At 38.4% G+C, this 14215-nt stretch overlaps 1 protein-coding gene across 1 annotated transcript in view; it reads left to right on the top strand.

Moving 5' to 3' along the window:
- snx19b (sorting nexin 19b) overlaps positions 1–11945 on the top strand; it is a 36171-nt gene extending 24226 nt beyond the window's left edge. Inside the window, exons 10-12 of the mRNA XM_083549621.1 lie at positions 8292–8476; positions 9064–9151; positions 10612–11945. Of these exons, the coding sequence (XP_083405747.1) occupies positions 8292–8476; positions 9064–9151; positions 10612–10735 (397 nt within the window). The 3' untranslated portion in view covers positions 10736–11945. The remainder of the gene's footprint in view (positions 1–8291; positions 8477–9063; positions 9152–10611) is intronic.
- The last annotated feature ends 2270 nt before the right edge of the window (positions 11946–14215 follow it).

Genomic DNA, 14215 nt, shown 5'->3' with positions numbered 1-14215 from the left:
CTGTAGACGCCTTCCTCCTCTCCTTCTCCTCCTTCGGCCAACAGTAGCCCAATTTCCACCGGTACCCTGTCGGCTAACGATACCTGTGGCGGTCGTTGTTAACCCGGGCCTCGACCGATCCGGTATGAAATTCTCATTTGTGATCCGCATATTTGATTTGGCACATGTTTTACGCTGGATGCCCTTCCTAACGCAACCCTCCCCATTTACCCGGGCTTGGGACCGGCACTAAGAGTACACTGGCTTGTGCCCCCCTAATGGCTGGGTTGCTAAATGAAATGAATTTAAATATATGAATTCATGAATATAATACAAAATGCGTCATGCAGATGCACTGGGACACATCATCAAGGATGTATCCTGGGGTTATTGGGTGTTTTGGGTCAGACACCCTCGTCCAGGCGACCCATCCAGGGTTGATCAGACCCCGTGCCTGTGTCCCAGCAGCAATTGCCCACGGTTCTGCCCTCTTAATCCAAAGCCATCCAGTGGTCCAAAAGCCGAAAGCCATCTAGTGCTTAACAAGATGTTACCGTTCTTTACCCTGAGCATTGTCAATTCTTACAACCAGGAAGTAGCCAAAGCCTGCACGCCCTGTTGCTATTGACCCCACCAGTGACCTCTGCCTCAGCCACTTTCTCTGCATTTCCTACTTGTGCGCAGAGAATGAAATAAATATACATATATTAGCTAATAAATTTAATTATACAATGAATAAATTATAAATAATAAATATAATGTAACGCTTTCCTTGGTTCACATGGCATCAGTGATTCCCCTTTAGGGGCTGCTCTAATAATAACAGCGGACCGGAAAGCCGGAAAAACTATCGGTATGGATTTTTGCCAATAGACAATAATTCCAGCGATCAACATTCTGTGCTGATTGATCAGTCGACCTCTATTCTCCACACACTCCACACACAGACAAGACCGTTTTCAATTATGCCATTGAATAAATGTGTCTTTTTTATGTACTGTTGGCATTTGCTCAGTGCTCTTTTTCTGAATTAACTGTAACAAATACAGATCTCAGGTTAGTTTTGTTGTCTTTAATTGTATAGGTAAGATTTGCTGATCTGGTAGCACCTTTCTATGAACCTTTGTAGTTAAACAAAGATTTTTTTTTTTCCATTTTAATTTGATATCTGACATCATTTACATACTAACATTAGAGAGACCCGTTTTAAAGTGCATATGGTCATTTTTTGTTCCCTTACACACTTTAGCATGTCCCCACCAGAAATTATGATAATATAGAATGGAACAAAAATGGTAATTGTAAAAAAAAGGATCAACACTGGTTTTAGCTGGTTTTGATTCAAACCCTGTTTGTTTATGTTCCTGTCTGTTACTTTAATAACCAGCGCTGGGTGAGGTAGGAGTTTTTGGAGGAACAGCTTGGGTAAATAATTGTCTAAATCCAGTTTTTCCAATTCAACATTCTGCATAGTTGCTTTTTAACCATAATGTCTAACGATTTTTATTCATTAGGTCTCGTGTGGAATTCGGGGGCATGTTGGTGTAGATTAATGCTGTGATAAGAGATAAAAGATTGGACTGATTTAGAATACATAGACATACATGCATCACATTGATGTTTCATGTTCTTCCTTCATTTGTTAACAGGTTAGTTTGCCTTGGAGACTCCTTGGGTCTAGTTGTGGGAGAGCCATTGCAAAATTTTCATTTAAAAGGGAATTCATAAGGCTTCACCTCTCTCTAATATTAACATATTAAATACTTAACCCCATGCTGAGGCAAATTTACCACCCTCAATGGACCTAGTTTAACACTGCCATGTCATTATTTCTCCCCCGCCCAGGTATTAGCCTCTACTGGGTCTTTAATTACCACAGACCCAGGCAAGGGCTTGGGAAAGCATGTTGATTGAAAGCTTTCTTCAGACTGATCAGGAACCAAAAGGGTCTGGGCAATTGTACTCAGATTCCTGCTGTCTCTTTCTCCCAGTTATCTGCCACCCTGGGTTTTTTTGGCTTTGTGAGACTTTTCCATGGCCTGTGCTGTTTTCATGCTTGATCATTCAACAACCTAAAGGGGTTTTCATGAAAAAAGCATGTAGTTAATTAGTTGCATCTGTCATCTCGACACCATCAATTAATACTATTGGTTCAGCGCTGGGGGCCTATATTATTATTATAATTATTATTATTATTATTTTTTACAGACCTGCTCCAAGTAGTTTTGATATTTAGGGATGTAAATTGAGAATATTTTGATTATGACAGTAGGGCTTTCAATTCCATTCCCAGGTACTTATTAAGTCAGATTTTGTTCTAAAGTGAACCTGAAAGGAAAATTGGCACTTCTTTTTTCGATTGTTTTTTTTTTCTTTTCCATAGCCTGATCCCTCTATGGTAGTAGATCTTTCTCTAACACAATAGCTTCATCTTTGTAAGATCAATAGATAAAGCTTGAGACCACATTTTTAAGCAGCTGCAATACTGATAAGGATGTCAACAATTTTTGAGGTTTATCGAGAGAAATATCTAGAGAAATAATATTTTTCCAGAGAAATATTTAGAGCACAATTATGCCAGGCAACTGTGTGCATGCATTATAAACTATATGAATATATATAAAGTTTGTCGACACTTGCTTGTCATACCATTTGGGGTGTCCCCCGAATTGTCAAGTCTTACCTATAGTCAATTGATCAAGCGTATTTGTGTGTGTGTGTTAGGGGGAGATGTCACACAAATATCTAGAAAAAAATATTTCACCATTTTGTGGATCAATAAACCTAAAAAAAGAAAGAAATATATGCATAAAGGCCACACTACAGTCAGGATTCGCATTTCACATGTCGGAAAATAAAACGAAATCCTACGGCGCATGATGCACCAAAAAACTATCAAAAATAAATTCACCATCTCTTGTCAAATATTTAATTAATATTTTAATTCAGCATTATTATTAAAGGCTGTATATTAAGTTGTTAGAGGAAAAAAATCGGTAGTTCTATGTGAAACCAGACAGTGAGCACTCCCATATAACCAGAACGGCATAATCCTCATTTTATAACACCTCTGAGAAGATTTAACTTTGAGATCGGTAGTCGAATATTCGACTATTCGGACTCATCCCTTAAACATCTCATTCCAGTTTAAGTCCACTTTGCTTTTGTAATAACCTTCACTCTTCTGGGAACACATTCCACTACATTTTAAAGTGTGGCTGTAGGGGTTTGTGTTCATGTAGCCACAAGAGCAGTAGTAAAGGTTATGCCCTGATTTTGGGTGAGGATGCCTGGGGTGCAGTCTGATCCAGTTCTTTCTAAAGGTGTTCAGTGAGGTTGAGGTCATAGTCAGATTATAGGGTTTACTCGTAAAACGCTTTGGTTGATTTATTTCATGGATCTTCACTGGAAATGGTAGAAACCCACAGGGTCATGGCAGTCATTCAAAAAATCCCTTGATTTTCTCGTGATCTCGACAAAGCAAGCATCGTTTCCTCTTGATTTTTCTGTGTATTCAACATAAGAGCATGTTCTAGAGGTGGATTCATGGAGGATAACCATAACCATTTGTGGCAGCAGAGGCGTGAACGCATGATGATGATGATGAAATCGACTTTTGTTATTTCAAGATCACGAGAAAATTAAGTCAAGATCATGAGAAAACAAGAAAAAAACTTATTATAATACATGGCCTCTTTCTGTACTTTTGTAACATAACCTGATAAACTGTTCTGAAAATCCCTTACTCAAAGGATTCTATTTTGTCTACCATATGGTCTAGTGGTTAGGATGCGGCGCTCTCACCGCTACGGGCCGGGATCGATCCCCGGTCAGGGAACCGACCCCAGCCATTAGGGTTGCACAAGCCAGTGCACTCTCAGTGCCGGTCCCAAGCCCGGATAAATGGGGAGGGTTGCGATAGGAAGGGCATCCAGTGTAAAAACTTGTGCCAAATCAAACATGTGGATGATCCGCTGTGGCGACCCTCTAATGGGAGAAGCCGGAAGAAAATTAAATACCATACCATACATTATTTCATGTACTATCTTCAATTATACTAAACCTGCTTAGTGAAAACAATTGCCTGCTGATCAACCCCCCTTTTTTTTTTTTGGCTGAGGACAACTAATAATTCCATCTGGAGACACTTGGACACAGATGTAGCTGTACATGTTAGTGTTTGTAAATAGGTGCTTGTTTGTCTTTATTTTACATCAGAACCAATTGGTTTCAAACACAGTTCTCCTTGACCAAGCCTTGCCCTCATCCTTGGAAATGAAAGTTTTATGCAAATTCTCTGGTGATGGAAATGAATGTGTTTTGAGAGAAACCAGAAGTCGGGATAGATGATTTGTTTATTTCAACATTACCCTGGGTATTGCAACAGTATGTAATGGTTTATTTAAAGGCTCGCTCATGACTCTTTTCCGAGGCTGATTATTCCATAAGATGATTTAGGACTTGGCTACGCAGACAGATCTCCGTGTTCCATTCGGTAAGAACATCGAGATTGAATCAGTGCCTTCATCCCGTGTATTTGGAAAAGGAGTAATTAGTTTGTGGAGACACCTGCAGGAGACACCTCAGTAAAGCCAGAGCACTAAATGAATCATTCTTTTCATGTAAATATATGGAGATTAAATTGCCAAGTAAAGTGTTGCATAGCTTAATTTCAAGAAGGGTTAAACCTTTTTTTGTTGGTTTGGTGTTTTTTTTTTCTTTTTTTTTTAAACATTAAAAGAAACAAGTTGTCCAAAAACTAGATTGTTGCATAAGCTTTGTCATCATTTTTTGTGGTTGTGTGAATGATGCTGATGTCTTGTGGACAAGACTAATATTGAAAAAAAAACAAATAAATTATGTTAATAGATGGCGCACTCATAAGGTGGTTCACATTCAAATTACGTAACGTGATCAAGATTTTTCTTGATCACATTTAAATCTAGTTCGAATGAGTCTTGAGGCTTGGGGAGATGGATGCATTTACATTTGCCTAAAGTAGCTAACTGCAATTACTATCTGTTTACATGTGGATCTCTATCCATATATAAACTTGATACTCAAACATTTAGTACATTATAACAAAAAATAAGCAACCCAGCCATTAGGGAGGCACAATCCAGTGCACTCTTAGTGCCGGTCCCAAGCCCGGATTAATGAGGAGGGTTGCGTTAGGAAGGGCATCCAGCGTAAAAACATGTGCCAAATCAAATATGCAGATTATGAATCAGAAATTCATAGGCCCGGGTTTCCAACAACCACCACAGATGTAGTTAGCCAACAGAGTATCGGTGGAAATTGGGCTACTGTTGGCTGAAAGAAAACATGCAGGCAGTTGTTTTGAAAGAGGCAGATGTAGAGGACAGAGTAGTATGGAGACGGATGATCCGCTGTGGCGACCCCTAAACGGAGCAGCCGAAATAAGAAGATAACAAAAAAATAAGCCTTTTTTTTTTTTCTTTTGGTAAACTTTGGTAAAACATTCTGGGAATTTTCTAGACTGGAATCTTTGCAAAGGGAATATATGGAATTTAACAGGAAACTGGGAATTTACAAAATGTACAAAATATAACAAGGAACTTAAATGTAGTTAAAAAACAAATCTTGCTGGATAATCTTGTTTAAAACAACCAGATTGAATGTAATTCCAGTTGAATTTTTACCTGCACGTTCATCAATCACGAGCTCACAGCACACTTACTGTACTGCAGGACTATTACGGCCACACCCCCTACATGCACTGCGCATCCCTCTGTAAACTAAACATCATTTCTTCAATCCTGCACATAAAATAATGTCCAAAAAATGACATCAATATTACATTTATGTTCAAAACTACCTTGTGCCTTGTGTAAACTACTGTGCAACAAAATTATACTAACTTTTTTTTTTAAAATCTGTATTAGTTTGCATGTGTGTCAGCTTATGACCAAACAAATATTCATAATTACGTTTGTGTATGGTAAAGTTTATATACATTTCTTAAAATTTTTAATAAAAAAAATTTGTGGTAGGTTTCCAACTTGGAATATTTTCCCCAGATGAAGATCCCATGGAAGGTTTCTGGAAATGTTCTGCCCTTTTGCAGCCCTAGTTTCTGTTCAATGTGAACCGCCACTGAATGTACTGCTTAAATATAATTTGGCCTCTGCAGCCGTCAGCCATCCCAAATCATATTACTGTCTCAGTAAAGCATAATAGTTCAATGACATTTGCATTCCCTTTTGAACATATTATGCAGCTTTTTTGAAGAATGGCAGAAAAGTGCTTGTAAATCAGACGATGCCATGACATTCGTGTCATGTACAATAATGCAGCTTACTGTACCAAAAAGAATCCAAGGGTAAAATATATACAAATAGTTGTTTGCAATGCTTTACCGGTACTGTACACAGCACTGCACTTCTTGGACGCTTCCAAGATTTATGGACTCTGTTGCTGGCTCATAGCATTCGTCTCCGTTTGCAATGTCAAGACAATGAATTTGCCGTCTCTCCTGCTCTGTATTACGTCTTCATTCCAGCGCCAGCGGCCAATGACTTGATTCTCCAATGGTATAATTATATCCAGTTGAAATCCAATTACCAAGTAGGCAGTCCATATGGAATATACTTATATACCTGTTTATGTTTTTGGAGTGTCACTTCGAATCAGGGCTGCCATTAACATTTCGAATGCCATTTAGCGGCTCATTTCTGCTCACACTAACACGTTTTCCACTGCTCTTGAGAAATGTGCTCCCAGTTAATGTCTTGTGTACACTTACTGAGATTGTTCCAGTCATAATGAGCTGCAGTGTATAAACAGCTCTAATGCAGTTAGTGGAATAAAATGTCCTACTGTTGATCATTAGTCTCCGTTCCTAAAATGTCAATATTTTGCCCGGACTTGTCACTATACACCAACTACCACATATCCTTTAAGGATCTGTGGATAATAATGCATATTCCTAAAGACATTATTGCATAGTCCGATTCTTTTGTATTTAGCATTTTTGTTTGAGTTGAAAAGATGAGATGTTAGATTAGCTTTCATTCCCTGATATTTACATCTATCCATGTAAAACAACGTTAATGTTACACCATATGTTTAAACCCACCCTTTGTCCTGGTGGAACATGTGACTGACATGCATTTCTTATTTCCCAGGTTCGATTGTTTGTTAATAACTGCAAATTTTTTCTAAAGCTTCTGAGCTCGGATTTCACTCGCAAAGACTTGTTTATATACGAATACTTATAAAGGATCAATGAACACGAAGCCCAGTGCCCAATGGTCTCTCTCTCTCTGGGAGAAAATCAAGCTGTTTTTAACCAGAGAAACGAGGGGGGAATTAATCAGATCTTGTGGACATAGCCAAAACAACAATGTGGAATGTATTGAAGAAGAAACAAACCGTGGTAATACTGACATCAGACATGAGCCTTGATGATTATTATTAAACAGATAAGGAATTAAAGGAGCAAAACTTGGGGCAAAAACTTGGATCACTAGGGATGGCACCCAAATGGAACTGCCACAAAACTGTATGGTCCTCAGTCTGCAACAGGTGTCCCAGAACTGCTTAAAGTCATTCTGATGAGCTGCTGCATGGTTTAACAGTTGCTTGATTTTGGATCATCCTGTGGTCCCATTTTGAGCATGATGAGGGGCATGGCCATGGTGGCTGCTGCTGAAGTATCACCCAGCTAGACCAGGCCTTGTAACACCTGCCAGTCATCTGTTTTGACTTGCTTTTTTTTGTTGTTGTTTTGAGCTATAATATGGCTTGAGGTTGCATCTGCTGGATTCTGCTGAGGATCTTAATGATTTGGGAAAGCATGAGAACTGGCAGTGGCAGTGTATTTTTATTTATTTATTTAATAATTTTTTCTCTCTCTCTCTCTCTCTCTCTCTCTCTCTCTCTCTCTCTCTCTCTCTCTCTCTCTCTCTCTCTCTCTCTCTCTCGGCTCTTGTCTCGCCACCTTTCAGCCTCATTACTGCTCAGTGAAACCTAGCACATTTGCTAGGAAAATTACCCACAGATGCAGCTTCATCACTACCACACACATTCTTGAATTCAAAGTTAACCATCTAGAAAGAAGCATTCGGAAACCTCCTATTTGCTAACCTCTGTTGCACACGAGTCTTTTGAGGGCTGTAACTCTGTTTTAAAAAAAGGTCTGGCTTTTTGTGCCGTATTAACCAAATGTTTTATTTATTTTATTTTTTTATTATTTAATATCCAATTTTTTTATGGCAAGGTTAAACCATAATGCTGACTTAGTCCACATGTTTTTGATTTTGCTTTGCTTTGCTTTGATGTGTGTGTAGGTGGCTGGAGGTTGGAGTGGCTAATCTGACGTGTATGCAGTATTGGGTGACTTATTTGAGGGTCCTGCAGCAAGCTGTGTGGCCTGGGGGCAATCTGCCTGCTCTTCCCCGGCCTCAGCGAACCCAGCAGCAGAAAGAAGACACCAGACAGCAGTCACTGCAGTGTTTAATGAATTTGCTTCCTGGTAGTCACTGTTTTACTTACTTTCTGTAAAATCCAGTAAAACGGATTTGCTAATATGCAGTAACTTAAGTCATTAAAACCACCTACTGTTTTTAGTGCTGTTTTTCCATGCGTTCTCACTTCTATGGCGTGTCTGCTAATCTGACCATGCGATTTGCATCTCTATCCATAGCCAACGATAAGATACATTATTTATTAAATATATTTTATATATATGTGTTATTGATTATTTACTTAAGTGCTTTCTGATTTCCAAAAAGTAAAACCAGATGTTTCCTGTTGTGTCTATTAGGAAGATGCACCTCTACCTCTGCCATGTTAATCTATATTCTATGTGACTCTCAGGACACGCCTCTGTCTTTATAGTGTTGTGAAACAGCATTTTCTCAAGAAACAGTGTAGCAAAGAAAAATCCATCTACATATAAAATATTGGTCACTATAGCGCAAATCAGGTTTTACTAATGCATATATCTTCAAAAGGATGCATCGTGATGCAAAATGCACACTTTTTTTTAAATCGACGCATCATCGTTAACTTTTATGCCGAACTGGTGAATCTTACCATCTTTACCCTGTATGTTTACAGAACTTGTTTCAGATATGCTGGGCTCAGAGAGGTACAAGCATTCCTGGCAGGTCGTTCTCGACTCTCTTCAAGATTCTACAATAAACCGGTCAGTTGAAAGACTTTCAGTGCATCACGCACGATAAATTGAACGCACACAAGCACTGCAGTCGGTGTTGTTATGCAACAGGCACAAAACCACCATGCCAAGAAAAATGTACTCTGAGATATTCCAGTTAAAGCTATTATTATAAATCTGTATGGAAAAAAAGAAGTGTATTTAAATGCCTAAGGAACAAGGGCTGCACAGTACAGATTAAAATAGCATATTGTACGTATGCTGACTGAAGGTTACATCTTCCTGTAGAAGCTATCCTTCTAATAGGGAGCATGCAGTGTCAACTGTTTTACATTGGTTTAGTTACGTACTCTAGTTATACAAACCGATCAGGCATAACATTGTGATTCACTGAAGTTACTGAAGTTACTGAATTATCTCTTCATCATGGCATCTGTTTTATAGGGTGGGACTTATTAGGCAGCAAGTGTACATTTTGTCCTCAAATGTGTTAGAGGCAGGGCAATGGAATGGGCAAGCGTAAGGATGTATCTGGAGGTAGCTCCGTTGTCCCCAGTCTACAAAGTCCTTTGATCAGTCCTTTGTACTCCCTGCCATCATCATCAGGCCGACAATGGCAGAGTCATTACAGAACTTCTGAAGGTGACGGGTTGCTGAGCTGAACATGCAGTGTAGACAGTGAAGAGGAACGGAGCCAGGACCGCACCCTGCGGGGCTCCGCTGTTGCAGACAACCATGTCAGACTCACAGTCATGAGTCCTCACATACTGTGATCAGTTTGTGAGGTAATCCAGTACCCAGGTAGACACATGATGGTCCAACAGCATATACACCAGCATATACACAAGCTTATCCCTCAGACGTGCAGGTTGGATGGAGTTAAGCTTTTTCCAGGTGTGAAAGAGCCCTGTTAAGGAGGAAGATGACCGCTTCTTCCACTAACATGCCTTCCACTCCTATCAATAAATCTCTGATTTCGTTGTCTGATCTGACATTGACATATTCTTAAAGGGTAATTTATTGGTACCCAAACCATTCAAAATGTAGCACAATTAAAACTATAGAGAACCTCATTAAAATTAGCAGCATTGCCTAAATTGGCAAACTGGTTTATTTATTGTGTATTTTATGGACCATTTTTGAACATCCAAATATCCTGTTTTCTTGGCCTCGCGAAACGTGCATCTGCATCCTTACATATTTGATTACTGTGCTATCGGTATAAAGCACGTTGAAATGAAAACAAACAAACTCTAATAACTGTCATCTGGTAAATATACTGCTAGCACCTGCATGTCATTTCTATTAATTATTATTTCTACATTCTTGCACACTCAATGCTCTGGGACACTGCGGGAGAGTAAATACTTGGCAGGAAGAGCATGATGAATCTTCAGCCTTTATTTTTTAATTCAGTGCTTTTGTGTTCAAGTGTTTTTGTTGACACAAGTGCACAGATGAGCCTCTGACCTTTGACTTATTATACACAGGCACCTGGTTTACTGCGTGTGGGATGTGCTGTTTGAGTTCCTAATCCCCGAGCTGTTTGATGACGACTTTCAAAAGATGCTGCTCCAGAGTCTTTCTAAAAACGCGGAGAAACTACCACCATAGGAACTCCTACAATCACCAACTTCTCTTGTCCGACTAAGTCCGGTCAGTAAGGGAGGTTCAGTCATGGAAGAGGTAAAATGCAATGTGTGCATGGTTTGGTCTGACTCTAATTTAGCCCTTACGTGTCTGGGTCTCGCACACAATATGTGCATCTGGCCTCGCTTTGATTACCGGCCACCTGTTTTGCATTTTAGCAGACCTTGACTGATCTCCAAAACACCCCTGGACCGGATTTGAATTAGTGGAGAGCTCTCATCTGAAGCTCTTATCCACCCTCTTCCAGCTTGAACTTTGGGCAAACCTTTCACAGATGGACTCGTATTAAAGTTCACAACACCAGGACAGATTAAACTTATCTTGGCCCTGCTTTAGAGTTTTTTCCCCCCCAGTCACTTTATGTTTACTTGTAGCTTTTTTCACCCTGCTCTTTGCCATGGGCACTGTGCTGTGACACATTTGTCTCTCATTTGCTTAAGATCCCAACCTCCAGCTTCCTGTTGTATATTCCTCCACTTTATTTAGGTTGGAGGGCTTTTCCATGCAAGTTGGCATGAGATTCATGCTGAAAATGTACATGGTTCAGGGGAACAACTTTAACAACTTAAATCTTGTCTGTTCACAGAGAGGGACTTGGTAATACTGCGTTTTTATGGTTGGCCTTAAGGAAAATGTAAACAGAATATCATTAGAATAATGCAGAAAAGAATGCAGAGTGGTCTTCTTTCCATTCTAGTTCAATGTTTAGGTCATTGTGTATATGATGAATCAATTTTTCGGATATAAATACTGAGATATTTTTTCCCCTTTACACTTGTGCACTTTGATGAATATTATGTCTAAAACTGTAAAAGGAGTGTCTTATCAGCCTCAACATGTTTGTATACCTTATTTATCTGCTTCAAGATTTAAAAAAAAAAGAAAAGAAAAAGAAATGGCACTAAAGCTTGCATCATTCTTACATGGTCAATAACTTTCCTGAGTGCTTGATGTTTTGAAAAAAAGTTTCTCTTATTTAATTCTGCATTATGGTTTCGCTTCAGTATAATGAACCTAGTGATCCTTGTGAAGTGTTTATTATAACAATCCAGTAAATGATTCCCTGCTGTCCGTTACTGTGTGAAATGTAATATGTCTGATGCACTATTTCTAAATCTTTCAGTGGAGAAATTGTATTGTAAGTTAAGCTGTGATTAAAATAAATATGTAAAAAGAATTGACCTGAGAGAGATCATGTGCATGTGCATATTTATTCAATAAATTTAAATGTACTTTTTGTTTATAATTACAGATGTGGATATAATTACTAATATATGTAAACATATGTGTAAACATACGTGCAGTAAATAAATAAAGGCTATAGCAGTGCAGAGATGTATGGACACCGTTGTAAGGAACATGTACAGGGTTATAAGTTTATAGCATAAAAAAAATAAAAAATAAAAAATAATGTGTGTGTGTATATAAATATACACACACATCAATGTAAAATATTAGGCAGAATGTACAGTAAGGTGTATATATAGATTCCAGTGGCGGGCCGTGCATTTAGTACCTGGGCCTTCAGTGGGGTCTTACCAATGGCATTAGAGAGAGAGAGAGAGGCATTTCACATACGGAGGATAAATACAATTTTACTAAAGCAAGAAACCCAGTTAAGACTCCAAACCACATCACACTTGGCGGTAACAGGTTCCCTCGGACCAACCAATCAGAGGATGGAAAAATGCTGACACTGTTCTGTGCCAGCTAGCTGTCCCTGAACCTGCTGGATCTTGTGCGTATGTTCCTGTATCTCCTTCTTGATGGAAGGAGGTTAAACATTTTGTGACTGGGATGTGAAGAGTCTCTGATGATGTTGTGAGCTCTGGGTGAGCATCTGGGTGCCAGTGATGCGTTGATATATAGGATAAGGATAATGCAAAATAATTGAGCACAATTTGTTTGCCATTGTGGTAATGTGTTAAACACAATCCATTTTTGAAGAAAAACCAACAAAAAAAGACTACCGTTATTTGGGTAAAATCGTAGAATCAGGAAAATGAAGAGTGTCTGAAAATACAATTTTATAGAACATCTGTATCCTGTGACACCACAGAAACAATATAAAAAAAGATGCACGTAAAGTTGAATCCTACAACAAAAATTCAGTATTAATAAAAATTATTTATTGGCAATGTACACACTTTTCAATCTTTTTTTTTTTTTTTCCATGTCATATGAAAATTATTTGTAGCTATTTTATTTGCAACAATTATAAGATTGAATGGAGCTAATCGAATGGAGCAAAATTTAGAAAATTCTATTATGCAGTTTAATTTAATTCACTTTTATTTCTATAGCACTTTTAATAATGCATATTGTCCCAAAGTAGATTTACAGAAATATATTATAAATGTAAAATGTTTATTTATAAATCAGTCCCCCTAAAGCTTATCCCTAATGAGCAAGTCAGTGGTACCAGTGGCAAGGAAAGACTCCCTGAGATGGTATGAGGGTGAAACATTGAAAGGAACCAGACTTAAAAGGGAAACCTTCCTCATCTGGTCGACACTGAATGTTTATTCGTTATAGTTCCATCATTGTTGAATTTATTAACTCTTCAGTGATAAGCACTTGAATGCACAACTTTTCATGGCAACTGTAAGTCCTAAACATAAGCCAGACTGTTCACAGTACATTAATAAAAGTCCTAATCCACCTTCTTGGACAAGAAAAAGGTAACACAAACATAAGGGATCTTTAGGATATAAGATGGCTCACCACACCATCATCAACAAACCTGAAAGGAAACTCGTCAGAGTGGTGGGTGACAGCATTCAAACATCCCAGTTCACCAAAACACCCTATAACCATTATCCCTCCAGATCTGCTTCTTTTCTTCTGAAAAACCTATTTGCAAAAGACTTGATTAAACAACCTAGACTTGAACACTGAGACTGAATCTGAGTCCCAAGAATTAGTTGGAAGGCTGTCTCATAACTTTGTAAGAGAAACATTTGTAAGAGAAAGCTCAGCCTCCTGCTGTAGTCTTCACAATTCAAGGTACCAACAAATAACCTGCACCATTTGATCAATTGGATCATAATTGACCAAAAAAAAAAAAAGGTTGCTCAGGTACTGTGGCATGAGACCATTCAGTGCTTTATACATGATATGTATATGCAATTATGGTTGTCTATTAAATATAACCTTGAAGTCGTTGAGCAGTGATAAGGGAAAACAATGTTTCTGTCAACTTTAGACTTATCTTTGGCTAGTCTTATTTAGTAGACAACTCAAGCCTGAGTTTTGGCTATCTCGCAACTGTAACTTTTTATCTGTGGAATTTTAAAACTTGTCAAAATGTTAAGAATCACAGCTCTTACCTATTAGTCCAGAAATTAGATATATTACAAAAACAATCTCTAAATGTATTAACTGAATAGCAGTCAGATACATCACTATTGAATGATCGTTATAGCTAACTGTTGAAGCTTTAAT

This window comes from Silurus aristotelis (assembly GCF_946808225.1).
Source record: "Silurus aristotelis genome assembly, chromosome: 8".
Lineage (NCBI taxonomy): Eukaryota > Metazoa > Chordata > Actinopteri > Siluriformes > Siluridae > Silurus > Silurus aristotelis.
The sequence above is the reverse complement of the archived record's forward strand: the minus strand, read 5'-3'. Positions and strand labels throughout refer to the sequence as shown.